At 37.0% G+C, this 21,825-nt stretch overlaps 1 protein-coding gene across 1 annotated transcript in view; it reads left to right on the top strand.

The window, feature by feature from the left end:
- Positions 1 to 21,825, top strand: part of LOC139737460 (uncharacterized) — a 79,139-nt gene that overhangs the window by 31,492 nt on the left and 25,822 nt on the right. Inside the window, exons 5-14 of the mRNA XM_071648139.1 lie at positions 3,192 to 3,353; positions 4,482 to 4,616; positions 5,678 to 5,890; positions 7,202 to 7,333; positions 8,121 to 8,243; positions 11,099 to 11,407; positions 12,855 to 13,142; positions 16,243 to 16,551; positions 17,385 to 17,507; positions 18,842 to 19,150. Of these exons, the coding sequence (XP_071504240.1) occupies positions 3,192 to 3,353; positions 4,482 to 4,616; positions 5,678 to 5,890; positions 7,202 to 7,333; positions 8,121 to 8,243; positions 11,099 to 11,407; positions 12,855 to 13,142; positions 16,243 to 16,551; positions 17,385 to 17,507; positions 18,842 to 19,150 (2,103 nt within the window). The remainder of the gene's footprint in view (positions 1 to 3,191; positions 3,354 to 4,481; positions 4,617 to 5,677; positions 5,891 to 7,201; positions 7,334 to 8,120; positions 8,244 to 11,098; positions 11,408 to 12,854; positions 13,143 to 16,242; positions 16,552 to 17,384; positions 17,508 to 18,841; positions 19,151 to 21,825) is intronic.

Here is a 21,825-nt window from a genome sequence, read left to right as displayed (position 1 = left end):
ACACCAATGACAACAATTAGAAGGATATGAAGGGCTGTATTTAGTGAATACAAATGAATAACGAGTTTAGAATGTTATAGGCCTATCAATTATAATAAGAGAAAAGGAGATGATAGCATCTTTACTATGTTCCATTTGAAATTATAGTTGGACTGACATAGTTTTTCACAAAAAACATGTTAAACTTAAATGGCAAAGATTTTTGTAACTATAAGTGTTCTTTTCGTTGGACAATACCCTCCTTGTAAAGTCTATTCAAATACAGATTTCCTTTTTAAAATGCTTCTCAACTAATAAACCTTAAGCGTAGGTTACATATAGAATAGTTGGCTTGTAAAGTATTTTTCTGGTTACAATAAATGATAAGGTATCACAAAATTGCACATTTTACTTGATAAGGAAGGTTTACCTTCACAGTTTCTATGAGGTCTGGGCTCAAATTTGACAAACAAGGTCTATAATCAGAATGCATTTGCAATGTACTCGAACCAGGAATGTACGATCAGATTTTGGACTTATAGGCTTGCTAGTGTTCCACTAAAAGCAACGCTTCTAGGATCGCTTAGAAAGAAAACAAATAACAACAACAATTATGTCAATAAAACGTGTTTATGCTAAGTTGAACTATTATTATGTACTATATATATATATATATAGTCCATGATAATACAAAACATGATATTAACAGAAGGTCCTACTTGTTTTTAACCCTAACTTACCTGGAGGGGGGGGGGGGGGGCATAATGGCTCCCCCCCCCCCCCCCCTCGATGAATTCCGTGACTATTCCGGCGCGCAAAATTTTTTGACTGCGCCGTTCGCTGACTTTTTACTTTCAAGTCTCGCGCAACTTTTGAGACCAAATTTGTCGCGCCCGGGCATACCGTTCCGAAGCCACGCCCCTTCAAAAAATTTTCGTCAACCCCAAAATTGCTCAAAAACGTGATTTTGTGTACAAAGTCAATACAAATTGTGTTTTTTCAATTAATTCATATGAAAATTGATATTTTTGATTTTAATGGCTGAAATCAATTCATTTTAGTATAATTATGCCTCAAAAAAAGTGTGTGACAAATTCTACTGGAAAAACAACAGAACCAAAAGTTCGAAAAAACAAAGAAATACACAAAAAATTGATAAAACAATATAAAAAAAAGAAGATATTGATTTTGATACTGAATTTTTTTTACGCACAAATGTTTGGAACGTCACTAGGAATATTTACACCAAAAATCAGCATTCCATAAGCTTTTATAAGCCAATTACAGACGAAAATGAGGTTTTTTGCATATATTTGCATAATCACTTGATTTAAAATAGAAAATGCAATTTTTTAAAATATAACTTAACAGTCTTGTAGATTACAGCCGGCTTTATGTTCATGCAAAATTTTGTGGCGATCGCGCGATCAACGGCGGAGATCTGAAGGGGGGCCATAATGCCCCCCCAGGAATTCAAGCTCGCTAAATAGCCCAGCCGGTAAGTTAGGGTTAAAATACAAACGAAATACTCAAAGTAACATAACACTATTCATTTGGCCGTGTGTATGGTGACCAAAACAGAATACACACAGGTGGTCACGAAAAACCACACACACACACACACAAACAAAACAACAACACCCAGATAAATAACAGAAATGCACGCATGAACAAAATACGCAATACGCAAGTACTGCACAAAAGAAGAACAACTGCTGTTAGCAGCATTTGATAGCAGGATAAAACTCAAGTAAAGAAGAGTATGCCCTTCAGGGTGCATTTTATATAGTGCACTGACAGTTCCAAAATCGCTTGCTGGCAAGTGTTCACATATAGGGAGGGATTCCTACTTATGAAGATTATTCCTTATATTCCTGTTATGCATTCCTATTCAGACAGAGAGCTGAAACCAGCTGGAATAATTACTCTTGGGATTTCAAAAGTAATTTTGAAGGTGAATGGATACACAGATAGTTTGCCATTCATTTGCAAGTTCATCAGCTCACGGGGTGAAATAGGTGTTTTGCAACATGATTTGCAATCTGATGTGATGCGCCCTTGATGTACCAACAATTGCCAGCAAAGGCAGTCTAAAACTTCAAAGAAATCTAGGCATGATGACAGCATACTAGTACATAAATGAACTTTCAATATATATCCTCTCAGACTCACACAGCCACAGCAGTTGAATAAAATCAGACTAATCAGTTAATCGTATCGCTGCTTGACAAATAAAGAGTTTACTCTATTTATTATGTCACAGGTTAGTACAACAATCAATCTCTCCGTACAACATGAGCCCATCCAAAATGAAACCTTGTGTGGGACAAGGGTGACGTTGTTTCATTCGTGTAATAACTGTATGTCCAACACGAAACTAGTGTGGTATACATGAGTGATTGTTGGATCTTTCAGACAAGTGTCACTGGGTTGAAAAGTATCCTCTGAAATCAAGGATTCCTTCAAAAGTCAATCCAGAGCTTCCGCTTTCCTTATCATAGTCATGACAAAACAGGTTCTGACAAATATCTTCAAAATCCCTAGTTTAAAAAAAAATGGAGGATATTGCGCAAGCACAGACACATGGTATCACTGTCATTACACATTTCAATTGGCATGTGCATAGAGTAGATTTTATTTTGCATTATCCATTGCTTTATTTCTTTCCTGTTTATCCACTGTATTCATTCATGTAATGTGCACAGATGCAATGAACATAAATCTATCCTCCAATATGAGGCAGGTCACATATGGCTGAAAGCATACAACCTACAAGGCCCCTGTGATGTAAAGACTATACTTGAAAATGTGTAACATTTAAGCGCACTACCACATGACGTCGAACCCCGGTCACACGGCGTTTTACGGCTTAATCACGGCCAAAACACGTCAAAAAGTGGTCTTCCCTTGTCAGTCTAGATGGATTGTACAGATTAATCAAATTCTGCGTAGACTGATGTACTACACTGTAATTTGGCAGTACAAGTACGTCGGGCATATGGCTGATTCTGAAGTACACATCTTTGCAGACACTTGCTGACTTTACCACACTTAGGTGAATGCATACAAACATAGGCCACAGAGTGGACATTAGTGGTTCTATATTGGTTTTGCGATAGTTGTTTCAACTAATTATTTACTGAATCATGAACTTTGGAAAAGTGTTGAAAATAGCTATAAACTGTATTGGTGCGTTGCTGATTTCTTTTTAGTCTGCAGAACCGATGGCGGAAATCGATTTGGACCAAACTGTGAGTTCAGATGTACATACGTTGGGGATCCACCTGCAGAGTGTAGTCCTCATCAGTTCTGCCTGCCTGATCCATTCGGATGTTCATGTGATACAGGAAGACAAGGAATCAATTGTAATACAGGTAGGAACCATTCTCCTGTGAGTCTATTAAGGCTGCAATCATGTAGCACGCCTGTATTTATTAGTATTGGTCTCCCCACTGTACATTTATACGCTAAGTATACGTGTTACAACTTATGCTGCTTGTTTACTGTAAAATATTTTATGATGGAAGGTAATTTGATTGATGAATATCAAGGACTATATAAGAATGAGATATTATAGGGTATACCTGAAACCAACTGGTTGATGTGACATATCTTATGATAGAAAGCACATGTTGAATAGAGCACTAACAGCTCATTATAACAGCTTCATATTCCATTCAAGGCAATTGTGCACTTCAAGGCAATGCAATTCATTTCAATCGTCCAACAGAATTTTTTTTTCAGGAAATTCAGTGCGGGTTTTTTTACATACATGAATGATTGTTACAAACGTCGAGAATAGTGCATTATAAATGAATACCTGTACATGCAAAAAACAACAAAACACAGAAACAAACAAGCAAATTTGAAGAAAAATATCGCATACAAGCAGGACAAAAAAAAATCGACTCAGTTGACGATATAATTAGAACATAAACTTCCCAGTCTCAGCCCCCTCCCCTCAACTCACGATAGAATAGCGAGGTTTTGGTGAAACAAAGTATACTGCCGTCTTTCGGACTTCTCTCGGAACTCGACCTACCACGGCGTCTGTTTCTATGCTTATCCGGTGGCTTCGTTTAGGAGTCATTTCTCGTTGGTACCAATGTAGACAAATCTATGAGGGTGGCACGCGACGCCACGGCTCCAGCGAGTCCATGTAGTACACATTGGTCATATGTAATTGGATTGTAGGATTGAGCGGGAGATAAAACAACCAGAAGTACTGTAATACCAAACAGACTGACACGACGTTTAAAAATTTGTTAAACATATATTCACCACTATACAATAATCACACTGACGCAGATGAGAAGTTGAAATCAGTCTCCGAAGATGAAAAATAACATAATAAAGGTTGACAAAAAAGGCGAGAAGTAAAAATTCGTAGTCCCAGAAGAGCAGCGCCCTATATTTGATTTTTTTCTGATGAATCCTTCATTTCTCTAAATGTTAATTCACGATTTTTGTTCTAACATCTTTCCTGCCAATTATTGATAAAGATTGTGCCAACGGAACCTATGGAGCTGGATGCAGTCAAACATGTCACTGTCACTCAGGCCTTTGTAACAGATATTCTGGAGTCTGTACAGAATCTTCTGACTGTGAGACAGGCTGGTCCGGTGACAATTGTCAGAGTGAGTACTGAAAGTTCCTTCGCCTTTCATTTGTATAGTCTTATTAGAATCTACAACCTACTGTTAAAGAGATAATCCACCCCCGCAAAAAAAAAAAATACTCCGAAAGAAAGAGAAAAAACCCCTACAGAACGTTCCAAAAATGACAAAAATCGGGGTTAAGAAAATATGGAAGACTTGACATTTTGAACTTTGACATTTTTTTCGGAAACTGTTTCTTGATGGGTCTTTATGAATATTCCAATAAGGGGAGTTGATGAGGTAACGCCCTCATAATTTTTCATGTATGTTATATATGAAATTCCGAAATCTGTTATTTTTATTATAGCTAATACCGGTAAAAACATATTCCCATACTAAAATATATCAGATTGAACGTTTTGTTCTATATTATTTTGAGTATAATTTGAGTATTTTTTAGGCAAGATTGCTGATCATCTTGGTGATTTGACTATTCACCACGTATTTTCCGAAAAATTTTGAAATTTCAGAATGTCAGAACTTCCATATTTCTTATCTGATTTTGATCATATTTACACTGTTCTAGGGGAATTTCTTTTACTTTCTTATGAAATTGATAAAATTTTGGAATGGATTTATTCTTTAATGAAAGTTTCGACAAACAAACAAGAATCCAAAAGCAAGTTATTGCTCAGTTTGCTGTTCCTATATGTCATGTGTGATTTGCACTAGTGCTGGGAGAACCAATTGAATAAACTAAACAACCATCTCATTAAAAATGAAAAAAAAAATACTGCAATTCATGGCAAGTTTAAACACAAGATCCTAATAAAGTGGAGGCTACTTTGATACAAATATTGTTCACCTTGAAGATAGAGTAAATAATATAAGGTGGCATAGCTTCAGAACAGGAAAGATCTGAACTTACAATGAGTCCACAATCACTAGTGTCTTCAATTCAATTCAATTCAAGTCAATTCAATTCAAAGTCTTCCAATGTAACTGTCAACAAGTGTGTATCTAGAGCCAGGATGGTTGTGATATTTGTCAGATAGATTTAATTATATGTTCGTATTCCATTTTGTCCATTCTTTCATCAGTCCCAGATATCTGTGATGATGGTTACTATGGAACTAACTGCACATATAAATGCCACTGTTTAAACGATGTACCATGTGACAAGATAACAGGAGAGTGTTCAAATCGGAAGTGTGCTCCTTTCTTCAACATCTATGATGGAGTGAACTGCCGAGGTGATTACATAATGCGGTTTCATGGCTTTCTGATATTTTTCCCCGTGGCTTTTACTGAACGCACGACAAGAGACATTCATAAACATTATATACCTGTGCAGAAGCGATACATTTTTCTGTATTACAGCAAACTGCATCATATCCTGTGGTTAAACAATCAATTAGATATACTACAAAGGGTGCAAAATGCATGGGATGTGCTAGATTATAGTTTGCAGTTTTCCTCATTGTAGTCCATTATTATGTGAGTTACATTGGTTGCCTGTAAAGCCGAGAGTCATATTGAAAACTTTGTTGATTGTAGGCCTATATAATTTATATAGAGGTATTCATGGTACAGCACCAGTGTACATACAGTCATTTGTAGAGTAAAAATAATCATTTCAAACATTATTCACCATCTCCGAAGTTCATGGGATCAAACACTATTGAAATATCCATCTGGGAAATTAAACTCTACTGTTGGTGACAGGGCATTCTTGTATGCAGCACCGAAATAACGGAATTATCTCCCTCTGTTTGTAAGGCAAGCAGCCGCAGTTAATGAGTTTAAAACAAGGTTAAAAATTGATCTTTTGAACAATGTTATGTTTGTTTGAATTATGCATGTTATGTTAGTACTTTTAATGCGCAGTAGAGTATAACATTATAGTAGCTGCGCAAATAATATAGGCCTAAATGTCCTTTATTGTTATCATTAAACTGAGCAAATTGATGACATCCTTACTTCTGGCTTCTGCAAGTTAATAATGACAGTTATGTTTCCCATCGGCCCCTTCTTGAAAATGGCTATATATAGAAATCAATGCATTTTGTATAGGCAAAGATATTTGGAATATTGTCACTGCATAATGTGACACGGGTATATATTTGATCTGTGCCAAATCTATTTGAAAATATCGGGAAAGTTATCAATCCGTCGTCCTTGTGATATTAGGGAGCTTTAGATTTGCAGCGCGAACGTTTCAGACGACGAGTGCGCTGGACGTTCTCCTCTCCCCTGCGTCGTATAGAAAAGTATAGCCTTAGACTACGCTGGGACGCAACGTATGAAAATAAAAGCCGCCCCCATATGATAGGCGCATGAAGTACCTCTCTACGTCGTAAATTGAGCGGACGTAAAAATAAAACACCCAGAACGCGTAGTGAAAAACTCAGACGACGCAAGCCATAGATAGATCTCCTTGACGCGCGATTTTGCGCTTACTCAGAACATTTTTTTCCCTCTGAACGTCCGCGAAAATCTAAAGCTCCCTATTGACTGATAATGCAAGTACATGTATCCTTTCTTTCATTGTTCTAAGTTTGTGATCAATGAATTAAACAGACTTTGGTGGTTCCATTGTCTTCTCTTTGCATTTAATGCAACAGAATGCCCTGGAGCATTCTACGGCCTTAATTGTACAGAACCATGCCACTGTGATGAAAGCACCTGTGACAAAGTGTCAGGAGTCTGTAGAGGACAGTGTCTACCAAACTGGGTGGAGAGGGACTGTCAAACAGGTAGCGTGGAGAATGCAACTTCAGTTAGATTCTACGTCGTTTTGATGATAACAGTTTGGTGTTTAGACACAATTCTAGACTTTGAACGTATGGTGCGTGGTTTAAATAGCCTAGTGCATTTAACCCTTTATACCAAGGACTTTGTTTTCTTCACAATGTTGCTCTTGACCATGTTGATTGATGTTTTAAATGGGTACCCAGCAGTTTCAGATACTGTCGTTTCGCGTTCTGTTCGAGCTGAGGATTCCCTTGACCGGTAAATAAGAACATAATCATTATCTTTAGCTTAATCATTGCTTTTAGGAGAACTATTACTAGGTCTATGTTTGATAATTATGCCATTATTATTGTCATCATTATCATCAGCATTTCAAATAGTGACACAATTGCAATGGGATTTTTCATCAGAATCGTTTTGCGCCAGTGCATCAGTAGCTATCACAAAATATAACATTGGACTTTTATTGATAAAAAATATTGTCAAAGAATGGAAAAAAAATCAACTTGGTCTTGATGCTAAATTCTAATTTGAATGTTGTGGAAAAGAAGAAACCCGTTCAATTAAGTCCATGGTGGTCCGTTCAGCTAAAAATTGTTCATATTTTTGCAGTGGGAAGTAACTGAGAAACTTTTGAATAGTGACTGTGTAAAAATGTTCTTAAATAAATTTTGAAATATATCATAGTGACACCAGGGTATGAAAAAAACTATTTAAATAATTATTACAGGAAGGGACAGCGAGTTGTAGTCATGTGAATGTAGCACCTGTTATTTTCTTCCCTTTTAGGAATTACTAATGTCTCCATGGATGTCACAGTGAATCCAAACCAGCCTTCATCCTTCACCTGTGTTGTTGAAGGAAACCCACCACCTAATGCAGGAAATGTCAGCCTCTACAGGCTCAGGGATGGTGTGCGTGATGATTCTGGCATTAGTCAAAATCAGAGTTCTTTGGATGCATCTGGAGTAAAGCGTTCGATAGTCTTCATAATGGATCAGGTGACGTCCAGACAATATGAATGTGTCTTATATGGAAACCGATCTAGCCTCACTGTTGATGTAGTGACTTATGGTAAGACAAATGTTCTGAAATATATGAAGTACTATAAGTATGGTTGGATGTGCGTTGTGTTAACTGTTAACTGTGAAAGAGCGTTCTCCGTAGCCTGTCTTGATGTGAGGTCTGTACAGCAGTCGCCATAGCAGGAACATGGGAACGTGTAGACATCGAGATGCAGAAGAAGTTCCAACATTTATTTTCATAATATTATTTCATTTGATAGATATACATATCCTAAATAAAAAACAAAACGAAACAAATCAAAAAGCAAAAACCAGCAAACAAACAAACGAGATAAAAAAATTTAATACAAATTTGGTCATGACTAGAAAGTGTGTCAGCCGATGTAAATAAATGGCAATTCTCTTTAGCATATGAAATATGAAGGAACTGCAAAAAAGCAAACCGTGTTACCACGGACCTCAGGAAAAAGAAAATTACCATTGTATACTTACAGTGTGTATTCGTTTTGCAATAAAGATAAGACACAAAGTACTGATAACAAAACTATAGAGCTAAAATAGCAAGGTACAAAGGGCAGAAGAAGTGAAAGAAAAGAGACAGAAAAGATAAAAACAAAAGAACTGAGAGAAAAATAGCATATAAATATACAAGTATACGAGCATATATCTACAGTCAAGTTCATAACGAATTCAAAGTATGAGTACTATAGTTTAATGATTATACGGGAGTATGAACGCTGAAACCAGGGGTACAATATTTCAAAAGGAAGCGTACGCTTCAAATTGATCTGCCATGCATTGTAAGAGGATAATGTAAAATAACAGGTCAAATGATTCTAATCAGGCAGGTTATACTCATTAAGTAGCATTGATTTGAGTTTTTGTTTGAAAATAAACAGAGAATAACATTTGATTAAATTTCCGGGGATATCATTTCAGAATTTGGGTCCGGTGAATTTTTTTTTGAGCAAAGAGTGTGCGATACGTATAAGGTAAAATAAATCTCTTTGTCTTGGTGATGAGGATAGGAGGGGGATTCCGTGTAGCTTCTGTGGGTTTGAGCCCGAGGGGGCTCGGTTGTGACTAGCTTTGTAGACAAGGAAGATGATTTTGAAGTCGGTGCTTTCCTGTATTAGTAGCTAATGATGCCAAAGGTTCTCTATTTCTAGTTTTGAGACAATTTCACTGTTTTTGTGATGGTTGCATTTCGTGTAACCAGACCTCACCAAAATTGTCAGAGAAATTGCATTGACTGCAATTGTACAATTGTATCAATTAAACCAGAGATTTCTCAGGCACCTACAAACCTTCTTGAGTCTGTCAAATGTTCTGTTCTTTACTTATACTTACAATCATGCGATGTGCATATTGCAACTTTGCGGTGGCGACCGGCGGATTTAATGACCGCAAATCATTCATTTTGAGGAAGTGTTAACTGTTTCTATACTAAATTCAAACCGACGAAAGTTAGCAACGAACAAAATGCCCATGCATGGCATGTATACATACATATAGACATGCTCTAGGCAACCAGAAGTGACATATCCCCCAAGCTACCCCACAGTGCATCTGTGACAGGGCTCTACAATGGTGTTTCCTGCTTTGATGATACCAGGAGATGTACATGTAGAATTTAATGCTCAGGTTTTGGGGTATGTATCATAATAGCGGTTGTATTTTATTTATCTTATATATCAAGCATTGTATAGGTGTTCATATAGATAGGAGGTCTTCAAAATTTGATGATAATTTAGACACCCTTCTATGAATAAAATTGTCATACACTCCCGCGTGTTATTAGATTTGCTAACATTGTTAAATTTCTGGCAAAAACGACCTGTTAATGTGACATTTTTTTTTTGTCCCTGTTATACACATAATTGTTTTGTTGCAAGGAAGCATTCATAGCTGAGGTAGTTTGTGGATCAGCTCAAGTCTGAATTGATTAAAGTCGTTTGTTTCGTAGACAGATGATGACCTATTTACACCTTTTATATATGTGGTTTATATGATAGCATCCAAGTTGGAAGTATGACATGGATTTATCATTCATACCAAAATTGTGTTTTTTTGGGTGAATATATTGATTATTTAAGAGCGATTTGCAAAGACATATTAGCATGACAGGTTGCGTTTTACTGTGTTAAGCGGAGGATTAAAGAAGCAATGATGTCATTTCATAAACAGCTCAATTATTTGACCATAGGAACAAATGTTAGTTGAAGCTTATGTACCACTGCTGTTTTCATGTCAATGAAATCTTTACAACATTGCTTTACTTTAAATTGCTGCTGATTTTTTTTCCATAATCAAATGATGGAAGCATTAAAGCAACTTTCATAAAATTATGCATAATCCTTTATGAACTCGTAATGTGGAAATGTCCCCATTTCACAAAGACACCTTCACACAGTGTGGTCTATGCGGAAATGTCCAATTTTCAAGGTAGTTACTATGTAAAATTGGGACATTTCTACATAAACCACACTGTGTGACCGTGTGTTTGTTCCATAAGGGCAGAGATGCAGCAGGCTTTGTCTTAATTCATGTTTCAGTAAAAAAAAAAAAAAAAAATCCAGTTTGCAGCCTCGTGTACAGGCCTATCATTAATTATGCCAATTTGCATTTGTAATTACACACAAGATAATGCACATCTTAGCATATGAAGTTCATCAGATTAATATTTTGTTTGATTCCTTTCCTATTTTTTTTGTGACACATCTTTCAACACATCTTTCATAGTTTTGCCGGTAATAGAAGCTGCCCCAAACGTGACTGCATCAACATCCAGCTCTCTTACCATTGAGTGGATAGCTTGGAATGAGCAGAGTGATATTGGAGACCCACCTGTAACAGACTATATCATCTACTACAGGATTCCTGATGAAAAGTGGATTGAAGGACCAAAAGTAGCAGCCTCAATGACATCTGATGTATTAAGTGGTCTAGATCAATGCACTAAGTACGAGGTCAGTGTAGCAGCGGTCAGGAAAGGCCCAGGAGGGACCGGACCGAAGTCTAACTCATCGGTAAAGGAGACCGAGTGTCCAAGTAAGATATTGTTGTAAGAAATGGTATGCTTGGTAGGCCTAAAGTAGATACTACCAGGATTGTAGAATAACAGTTTTTTTTTTTACAATGCAGACTATTCCCCCATATTATTCTTGCTGCTATGAAGTGCTAACAATATGAAATGATGAATTAACAAGAATGATGCTGCATCGATACTCACTGACAACTAGGGCGTATCGTTTGACATAGTAATCCGTAAAATCCATGTACTGACAACTAGCAATGTAATTTTCATTCTTTTGCTCATGTTCATTTCCACCCTATGAAGATTATTTGACCTTAGTTATCTCTTCTTCCAAAGACACCTGAAACTACAGCTGTATTTTGCAAACCACCTAACTCTGATAAGACAGACAATATTGCCATTAACCCTAATCCCACCGGGTTTTTTTTTAGGGACTTGAAACTACGGGGGAGGGGGGGGGGGCTTTTTAGCGCCCCCTTCAGATCTCAGTCGTGGATCGCGCAATCCTCTAGAAAATTTGCACTAAGGTAGAGGCCGATGTAATCTACAAGATTGTATAGTTAGATTTGTCAAATTTTAATTTATGTATTTTATATCAATTAATTTATGCTAATTTATGTAATTTTTTTTGCCTATAAATAAAAAAATAAAGCTCCAAGCCTTCTAATTTCTGGTGAACATATTCTTTTCAATATCTTCAACAATTATATTGAAGCAGAAATTCGCCTCCATAATCATTTCTTTTGTATTTTATTGTTTATAGAATTTCTCATGTATTTCTTTGATTTTTACTTTTTGTTTTTGCTATTTTTTTCGTCAAAAATTGTCGCAGAAACTTTTCAAAGCATAATCAGGCTAAAATAAATCATTATCAGCGATTGAAAGTAAAAATATTTCGTTTTATATGAATTGATTGCAAAAACACAATTTACATTTGATTTGTACACAAAATCATGTTTTTGAGCAATTTTCTGGTCGACGAATATCTTTCAAAGGGGCGTGGCTTCAAAACGGTATGCCCGGGAGCGACAAATTTGGTCTCGGGATACTTGAAAGAAAAAAGTCGTAAAATGTCGCGGCGAGAGCATCACGCGTTACGGAATAATCACGCGAAACGTCGGGGGGGGGGGGGGGGGGGGGGGGGGGGCAAAATGCCCTCCCCCCCCCCCCCCCCCAGTTGGAAATGGGTTAAGAAGAAACTAACTGTCAACCAATTAGAAATCAAATTCAGCAACATGTTATTATATATATAAACATGCCTGTGAGCAAAAATTCCTCATAATGTAATGCAGTAATTTTGCATGTTTTGTTGCTTTTTTAACGCTGTTAAAAATATTGAGAATTGGGATTCAACTTTAAATAGACTGTTTAAAAAAGAATGTTTATTAAAACGGTGATGCCGCAAGAGATCGTGAGTTAACGTCATGTTAATGAAGCACCTGATATTTTCTTTCCTTCTAGGAATTACTAATGTCTCCATGAATGTCACAGTGAATCCAAACCAGCCTTCATCCTTCACCTGTGTTGTTGAAGGAGACCCACCACCCAATGCAACAGATGTCAGCCTCTACCGGCTCAGGGATGGTGTGCGTGATGATTCTGGCATCAGTCAAACCCAGACTTCCTTGGATGCATCTGGAGCAAACCGTTCCATCATCTTCAGAGTGGATCAGATGACGTCCGGACAATATGTATGTGCCTTATATGGTAACCGACATAACAACCTCACTGTTGATGCAGTGACTTATGGTAAGACAAAGCATGTTCCGAAATAATATAGTGAAATATGGTTGGATGTGCATCATATCTTTGACCACATGTTCGTGTTATGCTGGCATTTGGAGTTCACTTGAGCCAAAAGCCTGGAAGGCAAATCAGTTGTTCTTCTAAACTTTGAAGGAATTAACCATAGGACAATGGGAAGCCAAGTTCCAAGAATGGGTGCTATCGTGGCCCAGGCCTGTAACTAAAAATACACATGTGCTAGATCCTACCCACCTCGGCCCCTTCACTCAATCAGAAATAATTTGATTTGATTTGATTTATTTACAAAATGCATGATTCACAAAAATGCGCATAGTTTGTACACGAAATACGTTATTATACTCAACTGGGACGTCCAGCAGGGATAACTTCCCCACAATGAATTATGTACATAAACATAAAAAAAAACAACGTATTATGCACGTTCAATTGATTCATAGATAGGCAAATTAATGAGGGAGAGATAAAGAAAGAAAGATGGGAAAAATACGAAGAGGGGTACTTTACATCATGGTGGTTAAAGGTATAGGCTCCTACTAGATTAAGACAATTCTGTAAAGACTCACTGCTATTATGTACGTGATGTACGTATGACAAAATAGACCTGTGAACCTGGCGGTGCAGGCAAGAACCATGCAAATGCTATTGCTTAAATGAAAAAAAGAATGATTGTAACGCACCCAATACAATGCTTCTCAAGGGAGAAGAGAAGAAAAAAGAGGAAAAGAAAATGATAGATACCAAAGAAAGATGTCAAATTACTGAAGTACATGTTGCTGTATGATGAAGAAGGTAACATTCATTATAATGTTTGGATAGACGACCAAATAAAGTATAGTATGATTAGGCCTACGCTAAATGCATTAGCTTGCAAATTTGCTTGGGTAGGGATAAGCAGTTATGGGAAAAGGTGGGTATTCAGAATGCTAAGAAATGACTTGGATGGTTCTGCTGATGGGGCTTTTCGTATAAATGGGGAAACCATTCCGTAACTTGGGTAGAATAACTGTGAAAGAACGTTCTCCGTAGCGTGTCTTGGTCTGAGGTCTGTGCAGAAGTCGCCGGAGAAGGAGCATGGGAACGTAGACGTCAAGATGCAGAAGAAGTCCCAACACGTTTATTTTCCTATTTCACTTGACAGATGTACATATACTAAGCAATAGAAAATGATAAAAACAGAATCAAAACAAAACAAATCAAAAACAAACAAACAAACAAAAACAAGCGAGATACAAAATATGATATAAAGTGGGTAATGACTAGAAAGTGTGTCAGCATTAAATTATGTACATAAAAGACAACTCTCTATAAAGTGAAATATGAAGGAACCGCAGAAACAAAGCTTGTTAACTTGGTTTCCTGGGAAAATAAATACAGATGTATAAATTCGTTTTACCGTGGAGATAGGACACAAAGTACTAATGGCAAAACTATATGAAAGCTAAAACAAGGTACAAAAGAAAGAAGAAGTAAAAGAACAGAGAAAGAAAATGAAAAAAGGAAAAAGAATTCGAATTAACGATCAAAATGCTTACACTGATCACATTGCATGGCATGTAGGCCTATACATACATATAGACATGCTGTAGGCAACCAGAAGTGACATATCAACCGAGCTATCCCACAGTCCATCTGTGCCAGGGCTCTACAATGCTGTTTTCTGCTTTGGTGACACCAAGAGATGTACATTTAGGATTTAAAGCTCAGGTTTTGGGGTATGTATCATAATAGTGGTTGGATTTTATTTCCTTTAAATATCAAGCATTGTATAGGTGTTCATACAGACAAGAGGTCTTCAAAATTTGATAATAATTTAGACACCCTTCTATGAAAAAAAGATTGTCATATTTTCCTGCCTGTTGTTAGATTTGCTAACATTGTTAAATTTTTGGCGAAAAGGAACAGTTTAGTGTGACAGTTTCTTTTTGTTTAAGTTATACATGTATTTGTTTTGTTGCTAGATAGCATTAGCTGACGTAGTTTGTGGATCAGCTGTGGTCTGAATAAGTTGAAATTCTTTGTTACTTAGACAGCTGGTGACGTATTTGCACCGTTCATATAAGTGGTCCCTTAATAATAGCATCCAAGTTGGAAGTATGACATGGATCTACCATTCATACCAAACATGGTTTTGGGTGAGTGTATCAATAATGTAAAAGAGATTTGCAAATAGGCCCTACATAGGAGAATGATAGCTTGTGTTTTACAGGGGTCTAGTGCTATTGCCCCCTGGGCAATTACCCCGGACCCTTCTTTTGACCCTAACCCTAAGCCTTTTCCTTAACCTAATCCTAACCCTAACCCAAACTCGATGTAACCCTAAAGCTAACACTAACCCTAATTTCTATACTCTAACATTGTCACTAACAGTAATTAGCCGTGGGGTAATTGTCCTGGGGATAATTGCCCTGATTTGGTTTTACAGTGTCAAGTGGAGGAATGAAAAAAAATCATTGTCATCTCATAAACAGCGTAATTATTTGACCAGGAATAGCAACATTTATGCCACTAATGCTAATTGAAGGTTTTGTATCACTGCTGTTTTCATGCAAATAAAATCTTCTCAATATCGCTTTAAATTAAGTGCTGCTGAATTTTCCTCTAACATGTCAAATAATGACATTATTAATGCAACTTTCATAAGAGTATACATACCCCTTCATGAACTCATTTATAGGCCTAATTTTGCAAAAGAATACAAATTCATTCGTGTCAGTTTTGAGTAGGTTTCAATTTCATTTTTTTTTAAAATAGGAGCAAGCGATGCTGGTGATAGTGTAACTGGTTAATGTTTCATGAATTTTTTTGGACACCAGAGTTGCAGCAGGAATTTCTCAATTCCTTTCACTCAGAACCTTTAGTCGAAAGCACTTAATAAATGATATTCATCTATTTCTATTAAATTTCCTAGTAAAAACTACAAGATCCGGTTAGTAGCCTCGTGTATAATATCAATATGCAAACTTACAGTGTCATAATCGCTCACAAGATGAATGCAGATCAATGCACAACGTGGCATAAAACGTTTATTAGACTGGTATTTTGGTTGATTCCTTTTCTTGTTTTTATGATATGTCTTTCGTAGTTTTGCCTGTAATAGAAGCTGCCCCAACAGTGACTGCATCAACATTCACCTCTCTTACTATTGAGTGGACAGCTTGGAATGAGCAGAGTGATATTGGAGATCCACCCTTAGCAGAATACATCGTCTACTATAGGATTCTTAATGGAATCTGGATTGATGGACAAAAAGTAGCAGCCTCAATGACATCTGATGTATTAAGTGGCCTAGATCAATGCACTATGTACGAGGTCAGTGTAGCAGCGGTCAGGGAAGGTCCAGGAGGGACAGGACCGAAATCTAACTCATCTGCAAAGGAGACCGAGTGTCCAAGTAAGATATTGTTGTCATAAATCATATGCTTGGTAGGCCTATAGTAGATACTACCAGGATTGTAGAATAACAGTTTTTTACAATGCAGACTATTCTCGCAGATTATTCTTGCAGCTTTGTAGACAGTGCTAACGATATGAAATGATAAGATGACAAGAATGATGCTGCATCGATACTCATGACACTAAGGTATATCGTTTGGCAGATTAATCCGTAAACCCATGTATACAGTACAACTTGCAATGTAATTTTCATTTCTTTGCTCATGCTCATTTCCACCCTCTGAAGATTGTTTGACCTCAGTAATCTCTTTTTCCAAAGACACGTGAGACTAAAGCTGTATTTGGCAAACCACCTAACTCCGATAAGACAGACAATATTGGCATTTAGAAGAACTTGTCAACCAATTAGAAATCAAATTCACCAACATGTTATTATATAAACATGCCTGTGAGCAAAAATTAATGTAATACAGTAATGTTGCATTTTTTTAACGCTGTTAAAAGCATTGAGAATTGGGATTCAAATTTAACACAGTGCAAAAACTTCAGGAGTCATTGAACATTTTATTCAACTTTAATAGGACATGAATGTGCGATGAAGGCCCATATAACATAATTATCACTCCTAGGATTTGTTAAAAAATGTAATTGAATCAGTCTTGAAGACACGTGTCTGTGTAAAAATACACGTTTGTACTCTCTAAAAGCTTTTGAAATAGAACATATGACAGCAGGTTATGATAGAAACTGTTTATCAAAAGCGGTGATACTACAAAAGATCGTGAGTTATCTTCATGTTAATGAAGCACCTGATATTTTCTTCCCTTTCAGGAATTACTAATGTCTCCATGAATGTCACAGTGAATCCAAACCAGCCTTCGTCCTTCAGCTGTGTTGTTGAAGGAGACCCACCACCTAATGCAACAGATGTCAGCCTCTACAGGCTCAGGGATGGTGTGCGCGACGATACTGGCATCAGTCAAAATCAGAGTTCTTTGGATGCATCTGGAGCAAACCGTTCCATCATCTTCAAAGTTGATCAGATGATTTCTGGAAAATATGAATGCTCTTTATATGGAAACCGATCTAGCCTCGCTGTTGATGCAGTGACTTATAGTAAGACAAACGTTTTTAGATATGTCAAGTATGGTTGGATGTACATCATATTTTTAAGTTAATGTTTGTTCAGGGTTCAACAATGACGTTTTGTGCATTGGTTATACCAAAAGATGTATGTTTTGTGGATTTTGCTCAGAGTTTTTTTTTGTACATTATTGCGGTTGCAAAAATAATCTGACAGATTGGATTTGGTGTGAAGTACCATTTACTTGGTTGTACGTTATTGGTATCAGTATCGAGCATCGTAAAGGTGTTCATAGATAGGTCTTCACGATTTAGACATCCTTGTATGAGTAAACATGATTCATACCCCCGCAGGTTAGTTTACCAAACATTGTAATATTTCTGCAAAACGACCTGTAAGTCTGACATTTTTTTCTTATTTTCTCTTAAGCTATACAAGTACACATTGTTTTGTTGCTATAGGTAGCATCATTTTGTAGATGAGGTCTGAATTTCGTAGAAAGATGGTGGCATATTTACACCTTCCGTATAAGTGGTCCCTAAATGATACAGGCTACGATCCAATTTGAAGTATGATACAGACTTAAAAAACATATATGGTTGTAAGTGGGTGTATCTTTTTTATGTAAGAGCAATTTGCAAGTAAGTAAGGCAGTTTGTGTTTGTAGAGTTTAGTTAAGGAGGAAAGAAACAATGCCATTTCATAAACAGCTCCATTATTAATTGATACGAAATATATAGCACCATCTATGGTAAATACTGATTGAAGGTTGTTATGTACGACTGGTTTGTTTGTGAATAAAAGCTTCACAAACGTGTATAACTACAACTATCACAAAATGATGTATAACTCTTCATGAACACATCTAAAATGACCGCGCATAACTTTGAATATGAATACAAATTTAGTAAATTTAGGTATCCATGTCACTAGGAACAAGTGATACTGGTAATTGTGTGACTGGTCAGTGTTTTATGAAGTTGCCAGATTTCTTTCGGACAATAGAGCTGCAGCAGATTTTGTCTACTTCAGATTTCAGTAATAGCCATAAAATCTAGTTTGCAGCCCGTGAGTCATTTATGCCAACTTACATTTAGAACTAATAATTTAATATACATGCACGTATGCACATCGTTGCATACGAAGTTTATTACTGGTATTTTGGTTAATTCCTTTTCTTATTTTGACGATATGTCTTTCATAGTTTTGCCTGTAATGGAAGTTGTCCCAAAAGTGAATGCATCAACATCCACTTCCCTTACCATTGAGTGGATAGCTTGGAATGAGCAGAGTGATATTGGAGACCCACCTGTAACAGAATACAGCACCTACTACAGGATTCCTGATGGAGATTGGATTGATGGACCAAAAGTAGCAGCCCCAAGGACATCTGCTGTATTACGTGGTCTAGATCCAGACACCAAGTACGAAGTCAGTGTAGCAGCGGTCAGGGAAGGTCCAGGAGGGACGGGACCCAAATCTGACTCGCTGACAACAGTGACGAACTGTGCAAGTAAGATCTTGAGATCAGAAACCGTAAGCTTCATCTAGTAAATACTACCAGAATTGTACATAGAATAACACGGTCTGTACAATGCCGTTTTGTGCTGCTGTGTATATTTCTAACAATAGGGAGCTTTATAAATTTGCGGCGCGGATGTTTGAGATGACGCTTGAGCTGGACGTTCTCTTCTTTCCTGCGTCGTGTTGAAAAGAAAATTTAGATTACGCCGAGACGCAACCTATAAAAAAATAAAATGGCGCCCCCATAATACAATGATCGGTGCATGAAGTACCTCTCTACGTCGTGAATTGACCGGACGTAAAAATAGCACAAAAAGCGAAATGAAAACTCAGACGACCAGAGCTATAAATAAATCGACTTTGATAAGCGATTCTGCGCATGCACAGAACAGATTTTTTCCCCTCTGAACGTCCCCGTCGCGAAAATCTAAAGCTCCCTAATATCGAGTGATAAGATAACAAAGATGGTGCTGAACTCAGACTATTGATATTTAGACATACGTCGTAGATGCATGCACAGTGCATCTAGCTATAAGCGATTATCATCCGTGTGCTCATACTCATTTCAACCCTGTCAAGATTGTTTGACCTCATTAATCTCTTCCCAAATGACACCAGAGATTGTAGCTTTATTTGTTTGTGTGTGTGTGTGTGTGTGAGAGAGAGATTTTTTTTTTTTTTTGGGGGGGGGGTTTAAAGACCTAATGCTGATAAGACAGACATTATTGCTAATAAAAAGAACTTGTCAAACTAAAATGTATGTTGCATGCTTGTGAGCAACAATTCCTTAAAATGTATAATATAGGAATTTTTGCATTTTTTGTTGCTTTTTTTCACTGATTGTAGTTATAACGTTGAGAATTGTGATTCACAAGTTGATTCTTCTCTCATCATCTATGTTCAGATCTCAGCGCCCCAATCCTTGTCTCTGCAACAACAAATGTACCCAGACAAATCACTGTGAAATGGCAGGTATGTGATTTATACTGTGCCTTGATATACTTAATAAAAGGCAAACAATGCTATGATAAAGATAATTCTCATCTCGTTATGTTATGTATAGATGGTAGTTGAAGAGTACATTCCACACCATGTAAGCTAATTGTATACATGTCATTACATCATGTAGATATGGATTCTGCTGTATGGGGACTATACATGTATTCAAACCCCATGTAGATTACTGAAACAAGCAATTTTAAACTTTGAATAAAAATCAAGGTCTTACGCAGCTTCTAAGTCTGTTCGTTGCCTCTCGTAACATTGACTCCAAACTATATCAATTGTGTCTCTAAGCATGTGTATTTCGATTCTGAAGAGTTCCTCTACGTTTTTTACTTATTTTTAAAACTTTATGTTGAAGTGTTTTTTTTTTGCACTAATTACATTATTATAGCAATGTACTGAATAAGATCTGACTAATTCAAGCATATTATTGCATCGACATAATAGGCAAATGGGACATTTGAAGATAATACAGTACTATTATAAAAAAATATATCATCAATCCAGAACAGAGTTCTCCGTGTTTGTCGATATTATCGAATGATTATCAACTTGCCTGTCAAAAGTATTCCTGAGCTGTCAGTTTTGTCATTTACAGAGTTGTCATTTACTTAAACCACAGTGAATCATCCTTGCAGCCATGAGCCCCCCCCCCCCCCCGCACTAAGTACGGTTAACCTGATTATGACAATCTGCAAGCCCTTTGATGGTTGTTACAAAGTATGTACTGTGCACTCCCGTCATAACGAACACAGCTGTATTGAAATTCCTGTTACAACAAAGTAAAAATTCACCCGCAGAATCATCCGTTCTTTGTTTTTTCATTGTTTATTTGTTCGGTTATAATGAAATTTCGATATAACATAAGAAAACTGCCGGTCCCGAGGACTTCGTTATAACGAGAGTCCACTGTACATATCAAGTGACTTTACATATTTGTTGACTTGTGCCGAATGAAGGAAGGTTCTATCCAGTATCTACGTTTTAGCATGAGGCTGACACAAGTTGTTAACTGCTGGACTTTGATTGACTGAATGGCAAGGTTCCATGTGCTTTTGCGACAAGTGCTCCCATGAAGTATCTGCGCGCTAAGCCAAACGTAAATTCTACCAACAAACATAACTCTAACCCTAATCCTAATCCTCACATCAAACTAAACCTAAAACCCTATCACAACCCTAACCCTAACCCCAAGTCCTTAGAGAAGACCGGAGCAAATGTTGCAGGAGCAAATGTCGTGTCACCGAGAAGCAATACTTTGAGATCTCTAGGGCAGTGGCTAGTGTAAAGAAAGAAAGAAGTTTGATATTGCTTACTCAAGCCTTTGATAAAAAGATAATTGCGTACCTCAGAAGCCTTTTTAAACCATAATATAGAATAATGAAAGTGATATTGTGTTTCAAATGTTCTCAGACAAATTTCTGAATGAAATTGCCACCATGTACATGATACTTCATGTTCACATTTAGTACATAATCCAAATTAAAAAAAAAATAGAATGTCTGATAACTACGTTTATGAGTTGTAACCTTGCGTATCTTTTTTATGCCTCCGCCACGGAGTGGTGCCGGAGGCATTATGCTTTCGGGTTGTCCGTCCGTCCTTCCGTCCGTCCGTCCGTAATTAATTTTGTGGACAGCATAACTAAAAAACCTTTTG

This window comes from Diadema antillarum, unplaced genomic scaffold, assembly GCF_040938485.1.
Source record: "Diadema antillarum isolate AM-2024a unplaced genomic scaffold, OU_Dant_1.0 scf00000029, whole genome shotgun sequence".
NCBI classification, from domain to species: domain Eukaryota; kingdom Metazoa; phylum Echinodermata; class Echinoidea; order Diadematoida; family Diadematidae; genus Diadema; species Diadema antillarum.
This window is presented reverse-complemented; position numbering and strand designations above follow the sequence as displayed.